Source organism: Anomaloglossus baeobatrachus, chromosome 4 (assembly GCF_048569485.1).
Source record: "Anomaloglossus baeobatrachus isolate aAnoBae1 chromosome 4, aAnoBae1.hap1, whole genome shotgun sequence".
NCBI classification, from domain to species: Eukaryota; Metazoa; Chordata; class Amphibia; order Anura; family Aromobatidae; genus Anomaloglossus; species Anomaloglossus baeobatrachus.
The window spans coordinates 363,624,394-363,640,546 of record NC_134356.1 but is presented as its reverse complement, the minus strand read 5'-3'; the positions used below and the strand labels follow the sequence as shown (position 1 = coordinate 363,640,546).

The following is a 16,153-nucleotide window of genomic DNA, read 5'->3' as shown; positions in this document are numbered from 1 at the left end:
ATGACAAGTGTCTTTATTACTAATTAGATCCCATTGGCTGTTATCACCTACTGCAAATGTGATGCATAACCAAACACCATCTTCTGATAGCATTTCTAAGGATTCTTTACCTATTTCTCTTGTGCAGCGGCCTCCAGTTCACTAGTATTCTTCAATTGTCAAGATATGGTCCAGAAAATTAAAGGAAGAGATCATTGGCTTCCACAAAAAAGCAAAAGGATGCAGAAAGATAGCAAAGGCAATTCATGTTCCTAGGGATACATTTGGAAACATAGTTCAGAACTACATTATTAAAGAGGTTCTCTACTACTTTAACACTAATGGCCTATCATTAATCTGATAAGTGGAGGTGCAACACCTGGAGATCAGCTGGGCTCGATGTCCATATTGATTTGAATAGGGGACAGATGTGCAGTACCTGGCCATCACCACTATACAGTAGACGGAGCTGTGCAGCTCTGTAAATTGTGCAGTTCCAGCCACAAACAACATTGAGGACAGCTGAAAAAAAGTTCTGGAGTGGCTGTCACAGTCACCCAACTTGAACCAAATTGAAAATATTTTAAGGATTTGAAAAAGGTGATTGCAGCATGCAAACTAAGAATCTTGGATGCCCTTGCCCATAAGGAATTGGCTAAGATTCCTCACTAATAGTGTCAGCTTTTGCTGTTTGGACATTCGTGACATATACAGAACGTTAGAACAGCCATAGAGCGCTCTGCTAAGTATTGATAATGCTTGTTATGAAGGGGTTCACTAATTCTAAGATTGAAGTAGTCATTAAAAGTGCATTTTGTGTTGAGCTTAGAGGAAACCACTTGGTATATTAGTTATTTTGTGGTATTTGAATAATTTTTGTATCACTGATTTATTGCAATCAGCAGAAAGTTTGTACATTTTCCTAATAAAGCTAATTTGCAATGAGGCTTGAATAATTCTGATTACAGCTAGAAGATAATACAAAGTAGTATTGAAGAAATCCTCTTCTCAATAAGCTCAGCAGTATTTTACTTCTAGCATAGACAATCATGAACATTGGTTAAAGTTATTTTTGTTGGCAGAACATACTTGTCATAAATAATGCCATGTTTTCTCTCTGGTAACAAGGAGTGTATCGGCAGGAAGTACTTATCTAGCTGTATGGAACATTCTAATAGAATTTATGACCTTTTTATATTGGTTTTCTTCTGCACATAATTGACATATCCAGCTGTTTGTCAAGAAGCCTTTAGAAGAGGAGACTTGATTGATTATGATAAGTGAAGTGTTCTATTTATTCATTCATTAATTTATTTATTTATAATCATATTCTCTCTCATAAATTGCCTTTTTCAATAAGTACTAATTTTAGGGATTGAGCCATTTTTGAGAAGCCTTTAGAACAAAATAAGTTAAATGACGTCATCAAACAACATCATAAATGGTAAAATTAGAATCATTGTCAGTTTCCATCTCACACCCTTGAGATTTTGTAACCATTTTTCCCCCACCTAGCTGATGAAAAACAGAGTAGCCAGGATTCAGTAATCCTTGGCAAATTTTTTTATGAAGTATAAATTTAGGCCAAATCAATTGTCCAACACTTTGTAGGTAAAATTACTTTAAGATTAGCTACTGTTGCTTACTGGGTGAACTCATCAACCAGCAGAAAAATATTCTGTCTCAATTAAAGAAACAAGGAAATAACATCAACGTATTAGCAATAGAAGTGTAAAGATGTTACTGAGAATAGGAGAAAAATAGAAGAAAGAGAGAGTAGAGAAAGGAAAGGAAGAAATAGATGTCCTGTCTGGGCCACCCCCAGCCTCAAAAACAAAATGCTATATATTATTGAGTCCCTAGTTTTATTCAAGAAGATGACTCCAGATAGGCCTGCCGGAAATAAAGGGTTATTAGTTATAGACATTAATGGGCCGGGGATGGTAGAAATGCCCAATAGTGAATTGGCCTTCCTGAGGGAAAGGACTAGGTTTTTGGTAAGAAACGACCATGAGTGAGTATTCAAATATGAAAATGTTGACAAACACTCCTCCACAAGTGGGTTGTGGTCAGCCAGTGACATCTCCACCTCAACCCAACGTTTGGAGATCCCACAATTATACAAGTTGAGAAGACATGTCCCCATTGAGACATAGTTGAATAGGATGAAATCAGGGAGGCCAGGCCCACCAGCAGACTTGGGTCTGCTTAAAGTGTTATAAGCTATTTGAGGATGTTTATGGCCACAGATGAACCTGGTTATGGCTGATTTCAATCGGGAGAAAAAGGACCCTGGCAGCAGGATGGGTATTGTCTGGAAGAAGTGTAGCAAGGAAGGTAGGACATCCATCTTTATTCTATTAATTCTACCAAACCAGGAGACTGGTATTTTGTTCCACCTCTAGAGGTCCAGCTCCCCCCTCCCCAATATTTTAAGAAAGTTGACTCCGTACAGGGAAGCAACATCGACTGTCTGCTCAATGCCAAAATATGGCAATGTTTTCTCCTGCCATCAAAAAGGGAACGACACCCGAAGCTGCTCGATCACCTGTCGTCGGAGGGAAATATTAAGTGACTTATGCGTATTCATTTTAAAGTTGCTTAGTGATCTGAACCTATGTAGTTTGTGCATTATATTTGGTGTTTTCGTCACTGGGCTTGTTAAAACAGTAGGATGTCATCCGCGAAAAGAGCCAACTTGTCCTCCCTTCACGGAGCCTGGACTCCCCTGATTGATAAATTGTTCCTTATTGCTACAGTCAGATGCTTCATGGTTAGGACATAAAGCAGGGGGGACAATGGGCATCCCTGCCTTGTACCATTTTTTATGTTAGAAGGTTAAGAGATGCCACCGTTAACCTTAATCTGAGCTGTGGAGGACGAGTATAGAGCCGATATTCTATGCAACATAATTTGCTGAAGACCGGCCATTTCCAGGGTTTGAAACATGAAGTCCCAGTGCACACTGTCAAAGGCCTTTCCGACGTCTACCGACAGGATGCACGTGGGTATACACATCTTTTCACCCTGTCAATCAGAGATATGGTGCGTATTGTATTATCTCTTGATTCCCGAGAACGAACCCCACCTGATGATTGCTAATCAGTCGGAGAGGGAGCGGCCTCAGTCTGTTCAAGATGTGTTTGGCATACATTTTGATGTCAATATTGATCAATGAAATTGGCCTGTAGCTACCGCACTGAGATGGATCCTTGCCCGGCTTAGGAAGGACAATTATATGTGCTCCAGCGCTTGTTTCGGGAAAAATCCTCCTTTTAGATACGTGGTTAGATACAGACAGGAACTGGGGGCTCAATTAGTCTATAAAGCGCTTGAAAAACCCAGCTGTGAACTTGTCAGGTCCTGAGCTCTTTCCAGTCTTTAAATCTTTAATGACACTCATTACCTCCTCTAAGGAGAAGTCTTCATCTAAGCCTGCCAAGGTTTCAGGTGCCAGTTCGGGTAGCCTGGTAGATTGAAGATATGCTGTTAGCTTTTCCATTAGCTGTTGCTTAGGAAGGTCGTTAAAATGCCCCTTGATATTATAGTGGCCTTGGTAATAGTCCCTAAAGCCCTGAAGTATACCCTTTATATTATGTATCTTTTTTTCCGGAGTGATCTTTTTTGAACGGTACGTGAGTGGATAAGGTGCCTGGGTTTAAGGCTCTAGGCAAAAATTTGCTGCTCCAATTCCCCAACTGGTAGAAACGACTCTTAAGTTTTTCTCTCCAACACCGTGACCTCTGGTCTATTATGGATAATAATTTCTGCCTAACTATAGATAGTTGGGCATATATATCTTGGGCATGTGTGCGTTTATGGAGACATTCCAAGTCAGAGCTCTGAGAGGAAAGCGATTTGATTTCCTCAAGACTATTCTTTTTAAGCCGGCTATCATGCTTAACCAAAACTCCTCTCAGGCCACATTTTAGTGCTTCCCATTTTATGGGCAGGGCAGATTGGTTGGCTTTGTGATCTAGAGTGAAATTCCGGATTGTCAAGCAGACAGCATCTTTCAATAAGTTTTCATTGAGGCGCCATGTGAAGCCTGGCCTGTCGGCTAAACTGAATAGAGAAATATATGGGGGCATGGACAGACCATTGGACCCTCCAAACATCCACCAACCTCAAGCCATGTAGCTGTCTTTTTAACTTTGTGTATAGAAGATATGGGGTACGAGGACCTACCCAAGTAGACGTCCATGGATGGTCCATTGGCAGATTAAAGTCGCCGCTGAGTATCACAGGAAGGGGGCCTGCGAAGTCCTCCAGAAGCGTCCAACAGCCAGCCCCAAATCTCTGCTGATCCTTGTCGGGGAAATAGACATTAGCTATTATAAAACTGTGAGAAGCCCAAGAAACCTTCAGAAAGACACATCATTTGGTCAATGGCCGAACTCAAGACCGAAGGGACAAAGGATTTGTGAAAGGCTATGGACACCCTCCTTGATTTGGAATCTGGCCAGATCCTGTGGAACCAGGTCTGGTAGAATCTAGATGTACACCGGGGCACTGAGTCCTGCCTAAAGTGTGTCTCCTGGGATAGCAGAACTGAAACACGCTGTTTATGGCTATTGTAACTTATTTGGCTTCTTTTATGGGGGATGTTAAGCCCTTTCACGTTCAGGGAGCAAAACTTGAGGCTACGCATTGTGCAAAAGTGGTGAAGGGATTACAGATATAAGGCTATTTTGGCCACCCAGACGGAAAAGGAGGGGGATTGGTAAGAAGACAGAGAAAGAAATGAGAGACATAGAGAAATAACTACACATGAAGACACCTGCCTCGCACTATATGTGCCTATTTAGAACAGCAATGTCTGTTCTACGCACTTTAGGGGAGGAGAAGAAGTCGAAAAAAGAGCTAGCTCCTTTCCCTGTCCTCTCAGTCATTTAACCCTAGAACACGCAACCATAGAAATCTACACTTTCACATACCTGGGGCCTTTTAGCCTGTGTGCAAATAACATGGAGTAACTCAAATAGAAATACTTTTCAACGTTTATTTGAGATGTGCATATTTCAAAACATTATAATTATGTGCATAAAGCAAAAAAAAAAAGATTCTAGATGTAGCTAATAGGGGCTAATTTATCTGTTTCCAATCTCACAGGACGAGTTCTCTTATCATCAAAATGAACCCTTCTCCAAATGTTCTCAATCTATTCACTGACATTTTAGCTTTGTAGTGTAGATCTGAAAAAGGGTTAATAATTCTCTGATTGGAACATTGTACGATTTTTACACCCTACCAGAAGAGTAAGGGTACCTTCACACTTAGCGATGCAGCAGCGATCCGACCAGCGATCTGACCTGGTCAGGATCGCTGCTGCATCGCTACATGGTTGCTGGTGAGCTGTCAAACAGGCAGATCTCACCAGCAACCAGTGAACAGCCCCCAGCCAGCAGCGACGTGCAAGTGACGCTGCGCTTGCACGGAGCCGCCGTCTGGAAGCTGCGGAGACTGGTAATTAAGGTAAACATCGGGTATGGTTACCCGATGTTTACATTAGTTACCAGCGCACACCGCTTAGCTGTGTGTGCAGGGAGCAGGGAGCCGCGCACACTGAGCGCTGGCTCCTTGCTCTCCTAGCTGCTGTACACATCGGGTTAATTAACCCGATGTGTAATGCAGCTACATGTGCAGAGAGCAGGGAGCCGCGCACACTGCTTAGCGCTGGCTCCTTGCTCTCCTAGCTGCTGTACACATCGGGTTAATTAACCCGATGTGTACAGCAGCTACATGTGCAGAGAGCCGGAGCCGGCAGCACAGGCAGCGTGAGAGCTGCGGAGGCTGGTAACTAAGGTAAATATCGGGTAACCACCTTGGTTACCCGATGTTTATCTTGGTTACAAGCTTACCTCAGCTGTCAGACGCCGGCTCCTGCTCTCTGCTCGCTTCATTTGTCGCTCTCTCGCTGTCACACACAGCGATCTGTGTGTCACAGCGGGAGAGCGGCTTTGAAGAAAACGAACCAGGGCTGTGTGTAACGAGCAGCGATCTCGCAGCAGGGGCCAGATCGCTGCTCAGTGTCACACACAGCGAGATCGCTAATGAGGTCACTGCTGCGTCACAAAAAGCGTGACTCAGCAGCGATCTTGGCAGCGAGCTCGCTGTGTGTGAAGCACCCCTAAGGGCAATATAACCATGTAGTTCCTCTTCTGTTATATTTTTCCACGTTTTTTTTCTTCCTGAAGCGATATGTTTTCCTTCTAAGTTAGTACACAAAACTACCTCATCTGCAATATCATCAATATCATCTGAATACAATTTACAGAAAACATCTCTTTTGGACAAGAATTGGGGAATTTCTACAGCGCCTTCAGCAACTCTCATAATATTATGTGATGGGGTGCGTCCAAGAATCCCAGCAGTACTGTTCCAAAAAAACATTAGTTTTGGATGTTCTATTTGTACGTTCTGCCGGATCCACTACTTCATCATCTGAAGAATCACTGGACGATGAAATAGAGACATTAGCTAGTGGCATGTACTCTTCATCGGACAAAGAAAGTTCACTGTCTTCATCACTATCAAAAATGATTGCCTCGATTTCTTGGTCAGTCAAACCCCTGGATGTAGACTGTGCCATTGTAACCTTAGATGTCAGTAAACTAAAATGAAAAAAAATGATCACAATCAGGCTTGTACACTCTTTGTTAGTGTGTTTGCTAAAGGTGAAGTGCAGCCCCTGTCCTCTTACCTTCAGCAGGTCACCACTTTCTTTTAGGTGTAGTAGAAGCCTCTGGATTTTTGAAGCTCAGAAAGTTTCTTTTTCCAGAAACAAGTAAGCTGACTCCTTCCTCCAAAGTCTCTTTAGCAAGTAGCACACAATGAACAGGATGTTGTCTGTCCTCCTGTTCCTGTGTGTTCATGACCTGCGATGATGTCAGAGACGCATGACTTTATGAGGGAGCCTCCCTTCCAAGATCACATGACCATGTAGTCAGGCAGAATCCACACTCTTCACAGCAACAGTCATAAAGACCGAGTAATAAAGACAAAGTCTTCCCCAGCAACAGCACAGACAAAAAGATTGAGGATCACATGTAAACCAAGTACAGGCCTAAAAGGCCCCAGGTATGTGAATATGGGGTAGTCCCAAAAAAGAGTTGTTTTACCGAAATGCCTATAACATAAAAATATATGAACAACTGGAAATTACTAACAACTATATACCTGAGGAATACCTAAAGTTTCAAAATTCCAACTAAAGTAATCTTGCAGTAAATAGAAAACAAGTAACCTAGCAGGCCTGCGAGGTCCCAGGTATGCGTTCTAGGGTTAAACATAGTAATAAATTATATGATAAAACTTATGAATGTATAAACCATTGCAGAGGTAAATCCGAAAACATATTAATGAACATAAACACAGTTGTTAACGTATACCGTGCAGTATGGGGGGACGGAGGAGAGGAGTGAGGAGAAAGGTGAATGAGGGAAGGGGTTGTGGGGAGGGGGGAAGAAGTTGGCGCGGGGAGAAGAGCAGGTAGAAATATATGTCATCAACTGCTTCCCCGTCCAACCAGGGTAACTCTGGCATCAGTCGAATGTTCAGGCCATGGTGTGGATGGATAGGGAAGGGCAGATCTGTTGTGCTGCTATTTCAAGGAGGTTGATCCAAGTCCAACTGGGACTGGCTCTTGTGGGCCTGAAACATTAAGGTGACAGAAAAGAGTTCAGTTGGTGGATTTCTGTGGGCCCAGGATTTTCTGCTTGCTCTTTGCATTTCAGGCTGCCAGTCACCTGGGTGGAACTACAGGTAGGTGCAGACTTGTCGACCACTTGGGGAGGTTAGTTATTGGTAACTCAAAAGTTCCAAGGAACTTGGGGAGATCCCCGAGGGTCCGCAAAACTGCCGATTTACCCTCGATTGTGGCTATCAGTTGGAGGGGGAACCCCATCTATATAAAATATTTTTTTCCCAAAGCTGGGCCAGAAGAGGGTACAGAGCCCTTCTCAGCAGTAGGGTGCATCTGGCAAAATTGGGGAGAAGCATCACCTGTGAGTCTTGAAAGACAATAGGACCCTTTGTTCTGGCTGCTGCCTTGATGCGTTCCTTAGTTTTGTACAGATGCACCCGATAAATCATATCTCTGGGTCGCGAATTTCCAAATGGCTTTGGACCTAGTGCTCTGTGGATGCGATCCAGCTCTATAGTAGAAGGGTGATCCTCCCCCAGGATCTGGGAAAATATCTGTTGGGCAACTGTGTCCAGGTTGGATCTAGGCACCGACTCAGGGACATTATTCCAGCTATTGCGGTTCTCCTAGTCTTCCTGACCCGCTGCCAGCTCCTCCAGCTTAGCTAAGTGACGACTGAGAGTGTCTTCGTGCAGGATGAGCTTGGACATTGCTGCATCCTGAGCCTTCTCCACTTCTACTCTCTCTGTGAACTCCCTGTGTAATGTGTGGAGCTCTTTTCTAAAAGTGTTCCCCAGCCTGCAGACTAAGTTTTCTAAATCATGCTTAGTGGGGAGAGATTTATTGTGCTTACTAATGTCCCGGAGGTTCATCTCCTCGGAGTCAGCTTCATCATTGCTGGAGTCCCAGAGCGCGGAGTTAGAGGCATCCCCTATTTCCGGAGTCTGCGGCTTTGGAGAGCGCTGTTGTTTCTCTGCCAATGACATTTTGGATTGCACGGTCCAAGGGTGAGTAGAAGTGTTAGAAGCCAGGAAGCGGTCCATCTTGCTTGTCCCAGTCTCCGGGTGCTGGTTTGTTTGAGTGTCTGGGTCTGTCCATGAGAAGTTTGGGCCTGGTTGCACTGACGAAAGAAGGCTGAAAGGGCAGCCTGAGAACAGAGCTGCGGAGCTGTGCATCTCACTCCGCCATTGGCAAGTCACACCCCCCCAAGGCTAGATATGTTTCATACATTTGATGCATCCTTAGAATTTGTGCCAAGTTTTGGTGCGTTTCCGCGTTTCCGGTCACAGCTTTTTTTTTTTTGGCAGGTGATATCCTTTTCATCAGGTCACCTCTCTTGCCGAGCAAATAATAAAAAGTATCTAAAAATAGTTTTATCCTCCCAAAACTCCTGTTTTTTAGCTATATCTTGCACCATAACCACTGTCTTATTTTGATTTTCGGACCCCATTCTTTTGTTATGAATGTCTCTGAATACATGCATGAGTCAGTTATATTATAGCTGCAACTTTCGTGATATTAGTTATGGGAATTACTGTATTTTGATACAAATGTAGAGCTGTATATGTGATAAACTAAACAGATATCTACAGATATTCTTGCATTGAGTTCCACTGCAGAAATTATTCATTTATATAATGTGTAATCCCTTTGCATTGATGAATTGAAAAAAAAAAAACACAAGCTTTATTGAGGATATGTGAGGTTTAATTGGAAATTGCTGGAGATTTTTTTTTTTTCCCAGGGATCGTAGCATGAGAGATAAACAGGTTTTGACAAGATTGTTAAAAGAACAATTTTCTAAATTAGATATTGATTCTTACAAGCTCCTCAATTTTGTTGGTTGTGTGTTTGCAAAAAGATAACTCCTGGTATGAATGCCTAATAAAATTAAAGAAGTCACATGATCTGGCTTAAAAAAAAATCCTGCTAGATTTTATTTTATCGATCACATTTTTTAATGTGCAGGCAGTGTAATAATATACCGTACATGGAGTGCTCAACCTAAAAGGACATCTGCAATATTCTACATTGTTATGCTTGTATCATCATCTGCCAGCTTTAGAGTTTGGCACGTCACCAGTCCTGCTTTCAAGAGCTGGAATGAATTTATAAGATACGTGTAATTTTGTAACTCCCTTTAAATGTATTATTGGCAACTTATATTCATATAATATAGACTGGGATCTGCTTTAATCAACATGAACAATAGTTATCATTACTGCCTCAAAGGCAATTTACACAGGATTATAATGGCCAGGAAAAATATTTGTGCCAAGATTTGGCAAACTTTCTTGCACCTCCATTTGAATGGGATGAACCTGCGATTGTCCAATAGTTTATACTACTGTATATACTACAATTCTGTAGTATTGAAGCAGATAGTGTAAATCTTGATGTCCTATGTAGCTCAGCATACAGCTAAGGATCAGAGGAGTACCAAGATGGTAGTGACAAGAATCTTCAGTAGACCCACGGCTATTATAATAACTCATTGGTGTTTAGCCATTGCATGACACAACACTGATGGGAGCCAGTGAGTGCGACAAGCGGCATAAGTGATTGCTGGGGTGATAGTGGGTGGAGTGGGCTCAGGAGCCAAGCTTCTTTCATAGGCCTCAAATACCAGCTATATTAAAAATCTGTCTCAAAGGGTACTTTCACACTTGCGTTGTTTTCCTTCCGTTACAATCCACCCTTTTGGAAAACAGCGGAATCCGTTAACAGATTCCGCTGTTTCCCATAGACTTGTATGGATGACGGATTGTGCCAATAGGAGCTGCGTTGCTTCCGCTGGGCGACGCTCCGTTGCTTCCGCCCAGCGGGAGGAACGCAGCATGTAACGTTTTTTTGAGCAGCGGAATCCTCAGGATTTCACTGCGCATGCTTTTTTTTTTTTTAAATCACAAACTTTATTTTGTCTCGCGGTGGCCGAATGTTCAGCTGAGCGCCCGGCCGCCGGCATGCCCGGCCGCCAGCAAGTGAGAGCACTCAGCCGAGCGCCCGCCGGCATGCCCGGTCGCCGGCAAGTGACAGCGCTCAGCTGAGCGTCCGCCCGCCGGCATGCCCGGCCATCGGCAAGTGACAGTGCTCACCTGAGCGCCCACCCGCCGGCTTGCCCGGCCGCCGGCAAGTGACAACGCTCAGCTGAGCGCTCGCCCGCCGGCATACCCGGCTGCCGGCAAGTGAGAGCGCTCAGCTGAGCCCCACCCGCCGGCATGCCCGGCCGCCGGCAAGTGACAGCGCTCAGCTGAGCGCCCGGCCGCCGGCAAGCTCGGCCGCCGGCAAGTGACAGCGCTCAACTGAGCGCCCGCCCGCCGGCATGCCCGGCCACTGGCAAGTGACAGCGCTCAGCTGAGCGCCGGCATGCCCGGCCGCCGGCAAGTGACAGTGCTCACCTGAGCACTCGCCCGCCGGCATGCCCGGCCGCCGGCAAGTGACAGCGCTCAGCTGAGCGACCGGCCGCCGGCTATTGAGAGCGATCAGTTGATCGTTCACAATAGTCTGCTGCCAGTAAAACTGTAAAGAAGAAAAAAAAAATAATAAAAAAAAAACGTTCTGTTGTTTTGTACGATACGTAGCATCTGTTGTGCCACTATATGCAACGCATCCGTTGCATCCGTCACACAACGCAATGCTACGGAAGCCGTCCAACGCAAGTGTGAAACTAGCCTAATAGACACAGTCAGAAATGAATTCCAGCCAGCAGCATATGTTCCACTTAAATATCAGTGTCAGAGTGTGATAGCAGCGTTTGTATAGTTAACAGCCATGGCCGGAATTCATCTCTGGTAACGTCAGTTAAAGGGTATCTCCTGTGTTGTGAATACATTTGAATTAGATACCAGTTTGGGGCTCCCTCTTGTGGTCTGTGCTGGTAATGCAGCTGACTTGCTGAGTGGGAACTGGACAGCTGAGTAGGATTTGCAATCAGGCCATTTGGTTTGGGTCTATATAACTATGTAGCTTCCTTTTGTTCCTTGCCGGTGCTCAATTGTATTTCTTGTGTTATAAGGATTTCCTGAAACCAGCTCTGTTCTCTGTGTCTACCAGAACTCCTCTCAGATAAGTTGGTCTTTGCTTATGGTTTTTCACTTTCTTGTGCTTTGCCTGTGTGGAGTTCCTGGTGGAATTGGATTATTCCGTGCTGGGAGTATCTGTGTACCTTGCTCCATGTTCTGTTATGTATTGTGTTTTGTCATGCTTGCTACAATATTCAGTCCCCTCTCTGTATCAATGTGTTTCTTGGATCCCAGTAACACCAGAGTACAGATATAGCGGGGGAGAACCTGTTCAGGCTCAGTATTTTTCCATGTCAGGCGTGCTGGTATTTATTAGGGTTTTTACGGCTGCAGTCAGTACTCTATCCTATTCTTTCCTATGCAGATAGTTTTGGGCCTCATCTTTGCTGACTCTGTTCTCTAGCTACGTATTGTGTTTTCCTATATCACTGTAATCTTTACATGTGGGGGCTATCTATATCTTTGGGGACTACTCCGAGGCAGATTAGCTTTTCTACATTTCTCTCTGTTAGAGTATTTAGTTCTCCGGCTGTGTTGAGACGACTAGGTCATCGTAGGCTCGTCCAACAGCTACTTCTAGTTGTGTGTCAGTATTAGGTCTGCAGTCCGTTAAGGTTCCAGCCACTCTGGTTGTTTTCTGGGTTTCCGAGTTATTGCTCTTTTTCTGATCCTCCTCAGTCACTGGATCACAACACTCCTGCATATGAAAGTAATTCGGCATCCTGAGCCCTCTCACCCCAGCAATCCCATACATGAACATAATATTGTGTTAAAGACTTAAAATGAATCTGTCATCAAGTTTTTGCTACTCCATCTGAGCACAGCATAATGTAGGGGCAGGGGCCCTGATTCCAGCGATGTATCACTTACTGAGCTGCCTCTTGTATTTTTTATAAAATCACTGTTACATCTGCTGCAGATTTATCAGTTCTCAGAATGCTTAGCTCAGTAACACCCTGTCCACACCACTTATTGGCAGCTTTCCGTGCACACTGTGCGTATGTAAAAAGCTGCCAGTCAGTGTTGTGGTTATACAGAGCTGAGGAATATGAAGGACTACAGGGCAGAAAGTTTACTAATCCTCTAGTGATAATTTCCTGCTGATGATAAAACAATGATTTTATCAAAACTACACAAGCAGTGTAGTGACACATTGCTGGAATCAGGGTCTCTGTTGCTATATTACGCTCAGATTAGGAGATTAGGTAGCAAAACCTTGTTGACAGATTCCCTTTAAAGCAATTTGAAATTCAGAGCCTTAAATCAGATGCTTTACTGTGAAATCTGAAAATAATGTACTAAAACCTTCTTATGTCACAGGATGACAAAGAGCCTCACTTGTTATCTATCAATACCAGGGTTTAATCAAGGGATTTCAGTGGTTATCACCTTGAGCATATGAAACTAATAGAGAGAAACAAAAATAAACTGTTTTAGTATACTTCATTGTTTCTAGTATTATCAATGACTACGGTATATTAAAGCAGAACACCATAGTTTCAAGATCTCCATTAAAATCATGTCCTAGATCATTGCTCCATGCTACAGTTGTCAGTTGATATTTGGCTATGCCCAAACACATTCTTATCTAGACTGTTCATGTTACTCAATTTCTTTGAGCTGCATATATAGATATACAATGTATATATATATATATATATATATATATATATATATATATATATATATATATATATACACATACATATATGACATGTAAGCATATTGTCAGTGTACAGTATATTTATACTTATTATAGTAATATTTTTTATTTATATACCGTAGCACCAACATGCTTAGTGTTTTAACCAAATGTTTATCATAAGTTTTCCTGTACATGCCAATTTGTTTACTTGATTCTTTTTATTTAATAGAGGAATTCCAGGAAAAAACTGTGGAACCATCACTGTTACTGCGGAAGAGCTGAACAATTGCCGAGTAAGTAGCTTGTTTATTTATTTACTCCCAATATATTAGTTACTTACTGTTTCTGTTCCACTAAATAACAGTGGTTGTCACATCCATATGAAAAAAAAAATCCTTATTTATTTAAATTCTCATTAGAATAGACAAATCCATAGCTAATGCGTTTCCAAGACTCTCATTGTTCTTAATCATATTCATTTTAGGGGTGGTAAGTAAAATTATTTGACAGAATGACAGCTAATCACATTTGACAACATCATTACAGATATATAAATGTTATAGGGATTTGCAGCTTATGAAAGACTGAACATAAACAAATTCATGAGCTTGTATATATACAGAACAGACCAAAAGTTTGGACACACCTTTTGTCTCTAGAACAACTGTTAAGAGGAGACTTTGTGCAGCAGGCCTTCATGGTAAAATAGCTGCTAGGAAACCACTGCTAAGGACAGGCAACAAGCAGAAAAGACTTGTTTGGGCTAAAGAACACAAGGAATGGACATTAGACCAGTGGAAATCTGTGCTTTGGTTTGATGAAACCAAATTTGAGATCTTTGGATCCAACCATTGTGTCTTCGTTGAAAAGGTGAACGGATGGACTCTACATGGCTGGTTCCCACCGTGAAGCATGGAGGAGGAGGTGTGATGATGTGGGGGTGCTTTGCTGGTGACACTGTTGGGGATTTATTCAAAATTGAAGGCATACAGAACCAGCATGCCTACCACAGCATCTTGCAGTGGCGTGTTATTCCATCCGGTTTGCGATTAGTTGGACCATCATTTATTTTTCAACAGATCAATGACCCCAAACACACCTCCAGGCTGTGTAAGGGCTATTTGACGAAGAAGTAGAGTGATGGGGTGCTACACCAGATGACCTGGTCTCCACAGTCACCAGACCTGAAGCCAATCGAGATGGTTTGGGGTGAGCTGGACCGCAGAGTGAAGGTAAAAGGGCCAACAAGTGCTAAGCATTTCTGGGAACTCCTTCAAGACTGTCGGAAAACCATTTCCGGTGACTACCTCTTGAAGCTCATCAAGAGAATGCCAAGAGTGTGCAAAGCAGTAATCAAAGCAAAAGGTGGCTACTTTGAAGAACCTAGAATAGAAGACATATTTTCAGTTGTTTCACACTTTTTTAAGTATTTCATTCCACATGTGTTAATTCATAGTTTTGATGCCTTCAATGTGAATTTACAATTTTCAGTACTCTGAAGAAAACTCTTTGAATAAGGTGTGTCCAAACTTTTGGTCTGTACTGTGTATATGCAGTGTATATATATAATATATATATATATATATATATATATATATATATATATATATATATAAAATCTAATCTATAAAGCTGAATGTGTGTGTGTGTCTATGTGTGTGTATGTGTATGTCCAGGATTGGCATCTGCACCATCGCAGCTACAGCCACAGCCACAACATTTTTCACACTCACACGTCTGGACCATGAGAGCGTCATAGGCTATGTTGTGAGGCGAAATTTTAACCCCGCGCGTTCCAGTTTAGCAATCAATTTTGCCCTATCTACATAATGGGGGGGAAAGTGAAACGAAAAGTGTTGGAGGCAAATTGACAGCTGCCAGATGTGAATAAAGGGAAGCGAGCGCCAAAGAGTATATACCGTGGGGCCCCGACATGGGATACTCACCACACTCGGGGATATGAACGCACACAAAATGCGCCACACACTACCACGTGCTTGAACACATATACCACCCTCAGCACACATTTCACCACACATACACCAACCTCGCCACATAATCGCTCTAAAACACACACAAGTCTGGTATTATTCTTCAAAAAATAAAAATCTGATTAATAAGCAGCCAAACTACAAGAACAACAAATGTACCACATAGGAAATACGACAGCTGTCAGTCACATGACCTGTCTATATGTGTATGTTTGAGCTAATATATACTGTCAGGGGGGAGGGCTTTCTGTTGCCTGTAGATTTATCAGGCTGCCAATAGCAACCAATCACAGCTCAGCTTCTATTTTGCTACAGTTAATTAATCTGAGCTCTGGTTAATATAGGCAACAAAGGACATTCTCAGTATAACAAAGCTTGTGTGAGGTAATAGGATGTCAGTCAGGGTGTGTTGGTGGAAAGGCTATCAGTCACATTACCTCTATGTGAGAGGATATAGAAACTGTCAGTTACAGACTATTTTTACCACAATAATTTAGCCTCATAAGAAAAGAAATTCCTTGGCAAGAATGTCAGCTGACATGAAAAGAAAAGCTACATTTCTATCTATTTGTTCTGTGATTTTTGTGTGCAGAATACATTTTTGTTATGGAAAAAGTTTGGGCACTGCAGAGCAATTGCGCCGGGCAGTGGAGCCGTACTCACAGTTCAGTGAAAAACAGGTGATCCTGGACTTCATATGCACCTGTATTAGAGGAGCCTGGCAGAGTGGTGCTCAGCATACAATGTAGTATGGAATCCAATCATCCAGGGAAGAAAAGCGGCTACTCACTCTGTAAGTGGCAAAAACATTATTCTGCAATTGCAGACGTTACAGGAGCAGTGAGGGGAGGAAAGGAATGCAGGGACGGGG

The 16,153-nt window shown here is 42.8% G+C and overlaps 1 protein-coding gene across 1 annotated transcript in view; it reads left to right on the top strand.

The window, feature by feature from the left end:
* The window catches only part of CPNE8 (copine 8), a 406,483-nt gene that overhangs the window by 246,364 nt on the left and 143,966 nt on the right, over positions 1-16,153 (top strand). Inside the window, exon 7 of the mRNA XM_075345128.1 lies at positions 13,521-13,584. Coding sequence (XP_075201243.1) covers positions 13,521-13,584 — 64 coding nt within the window. The remainder of the gene's footprint in view (positions 1-13,520; positions 13,585-16,153) is intronic.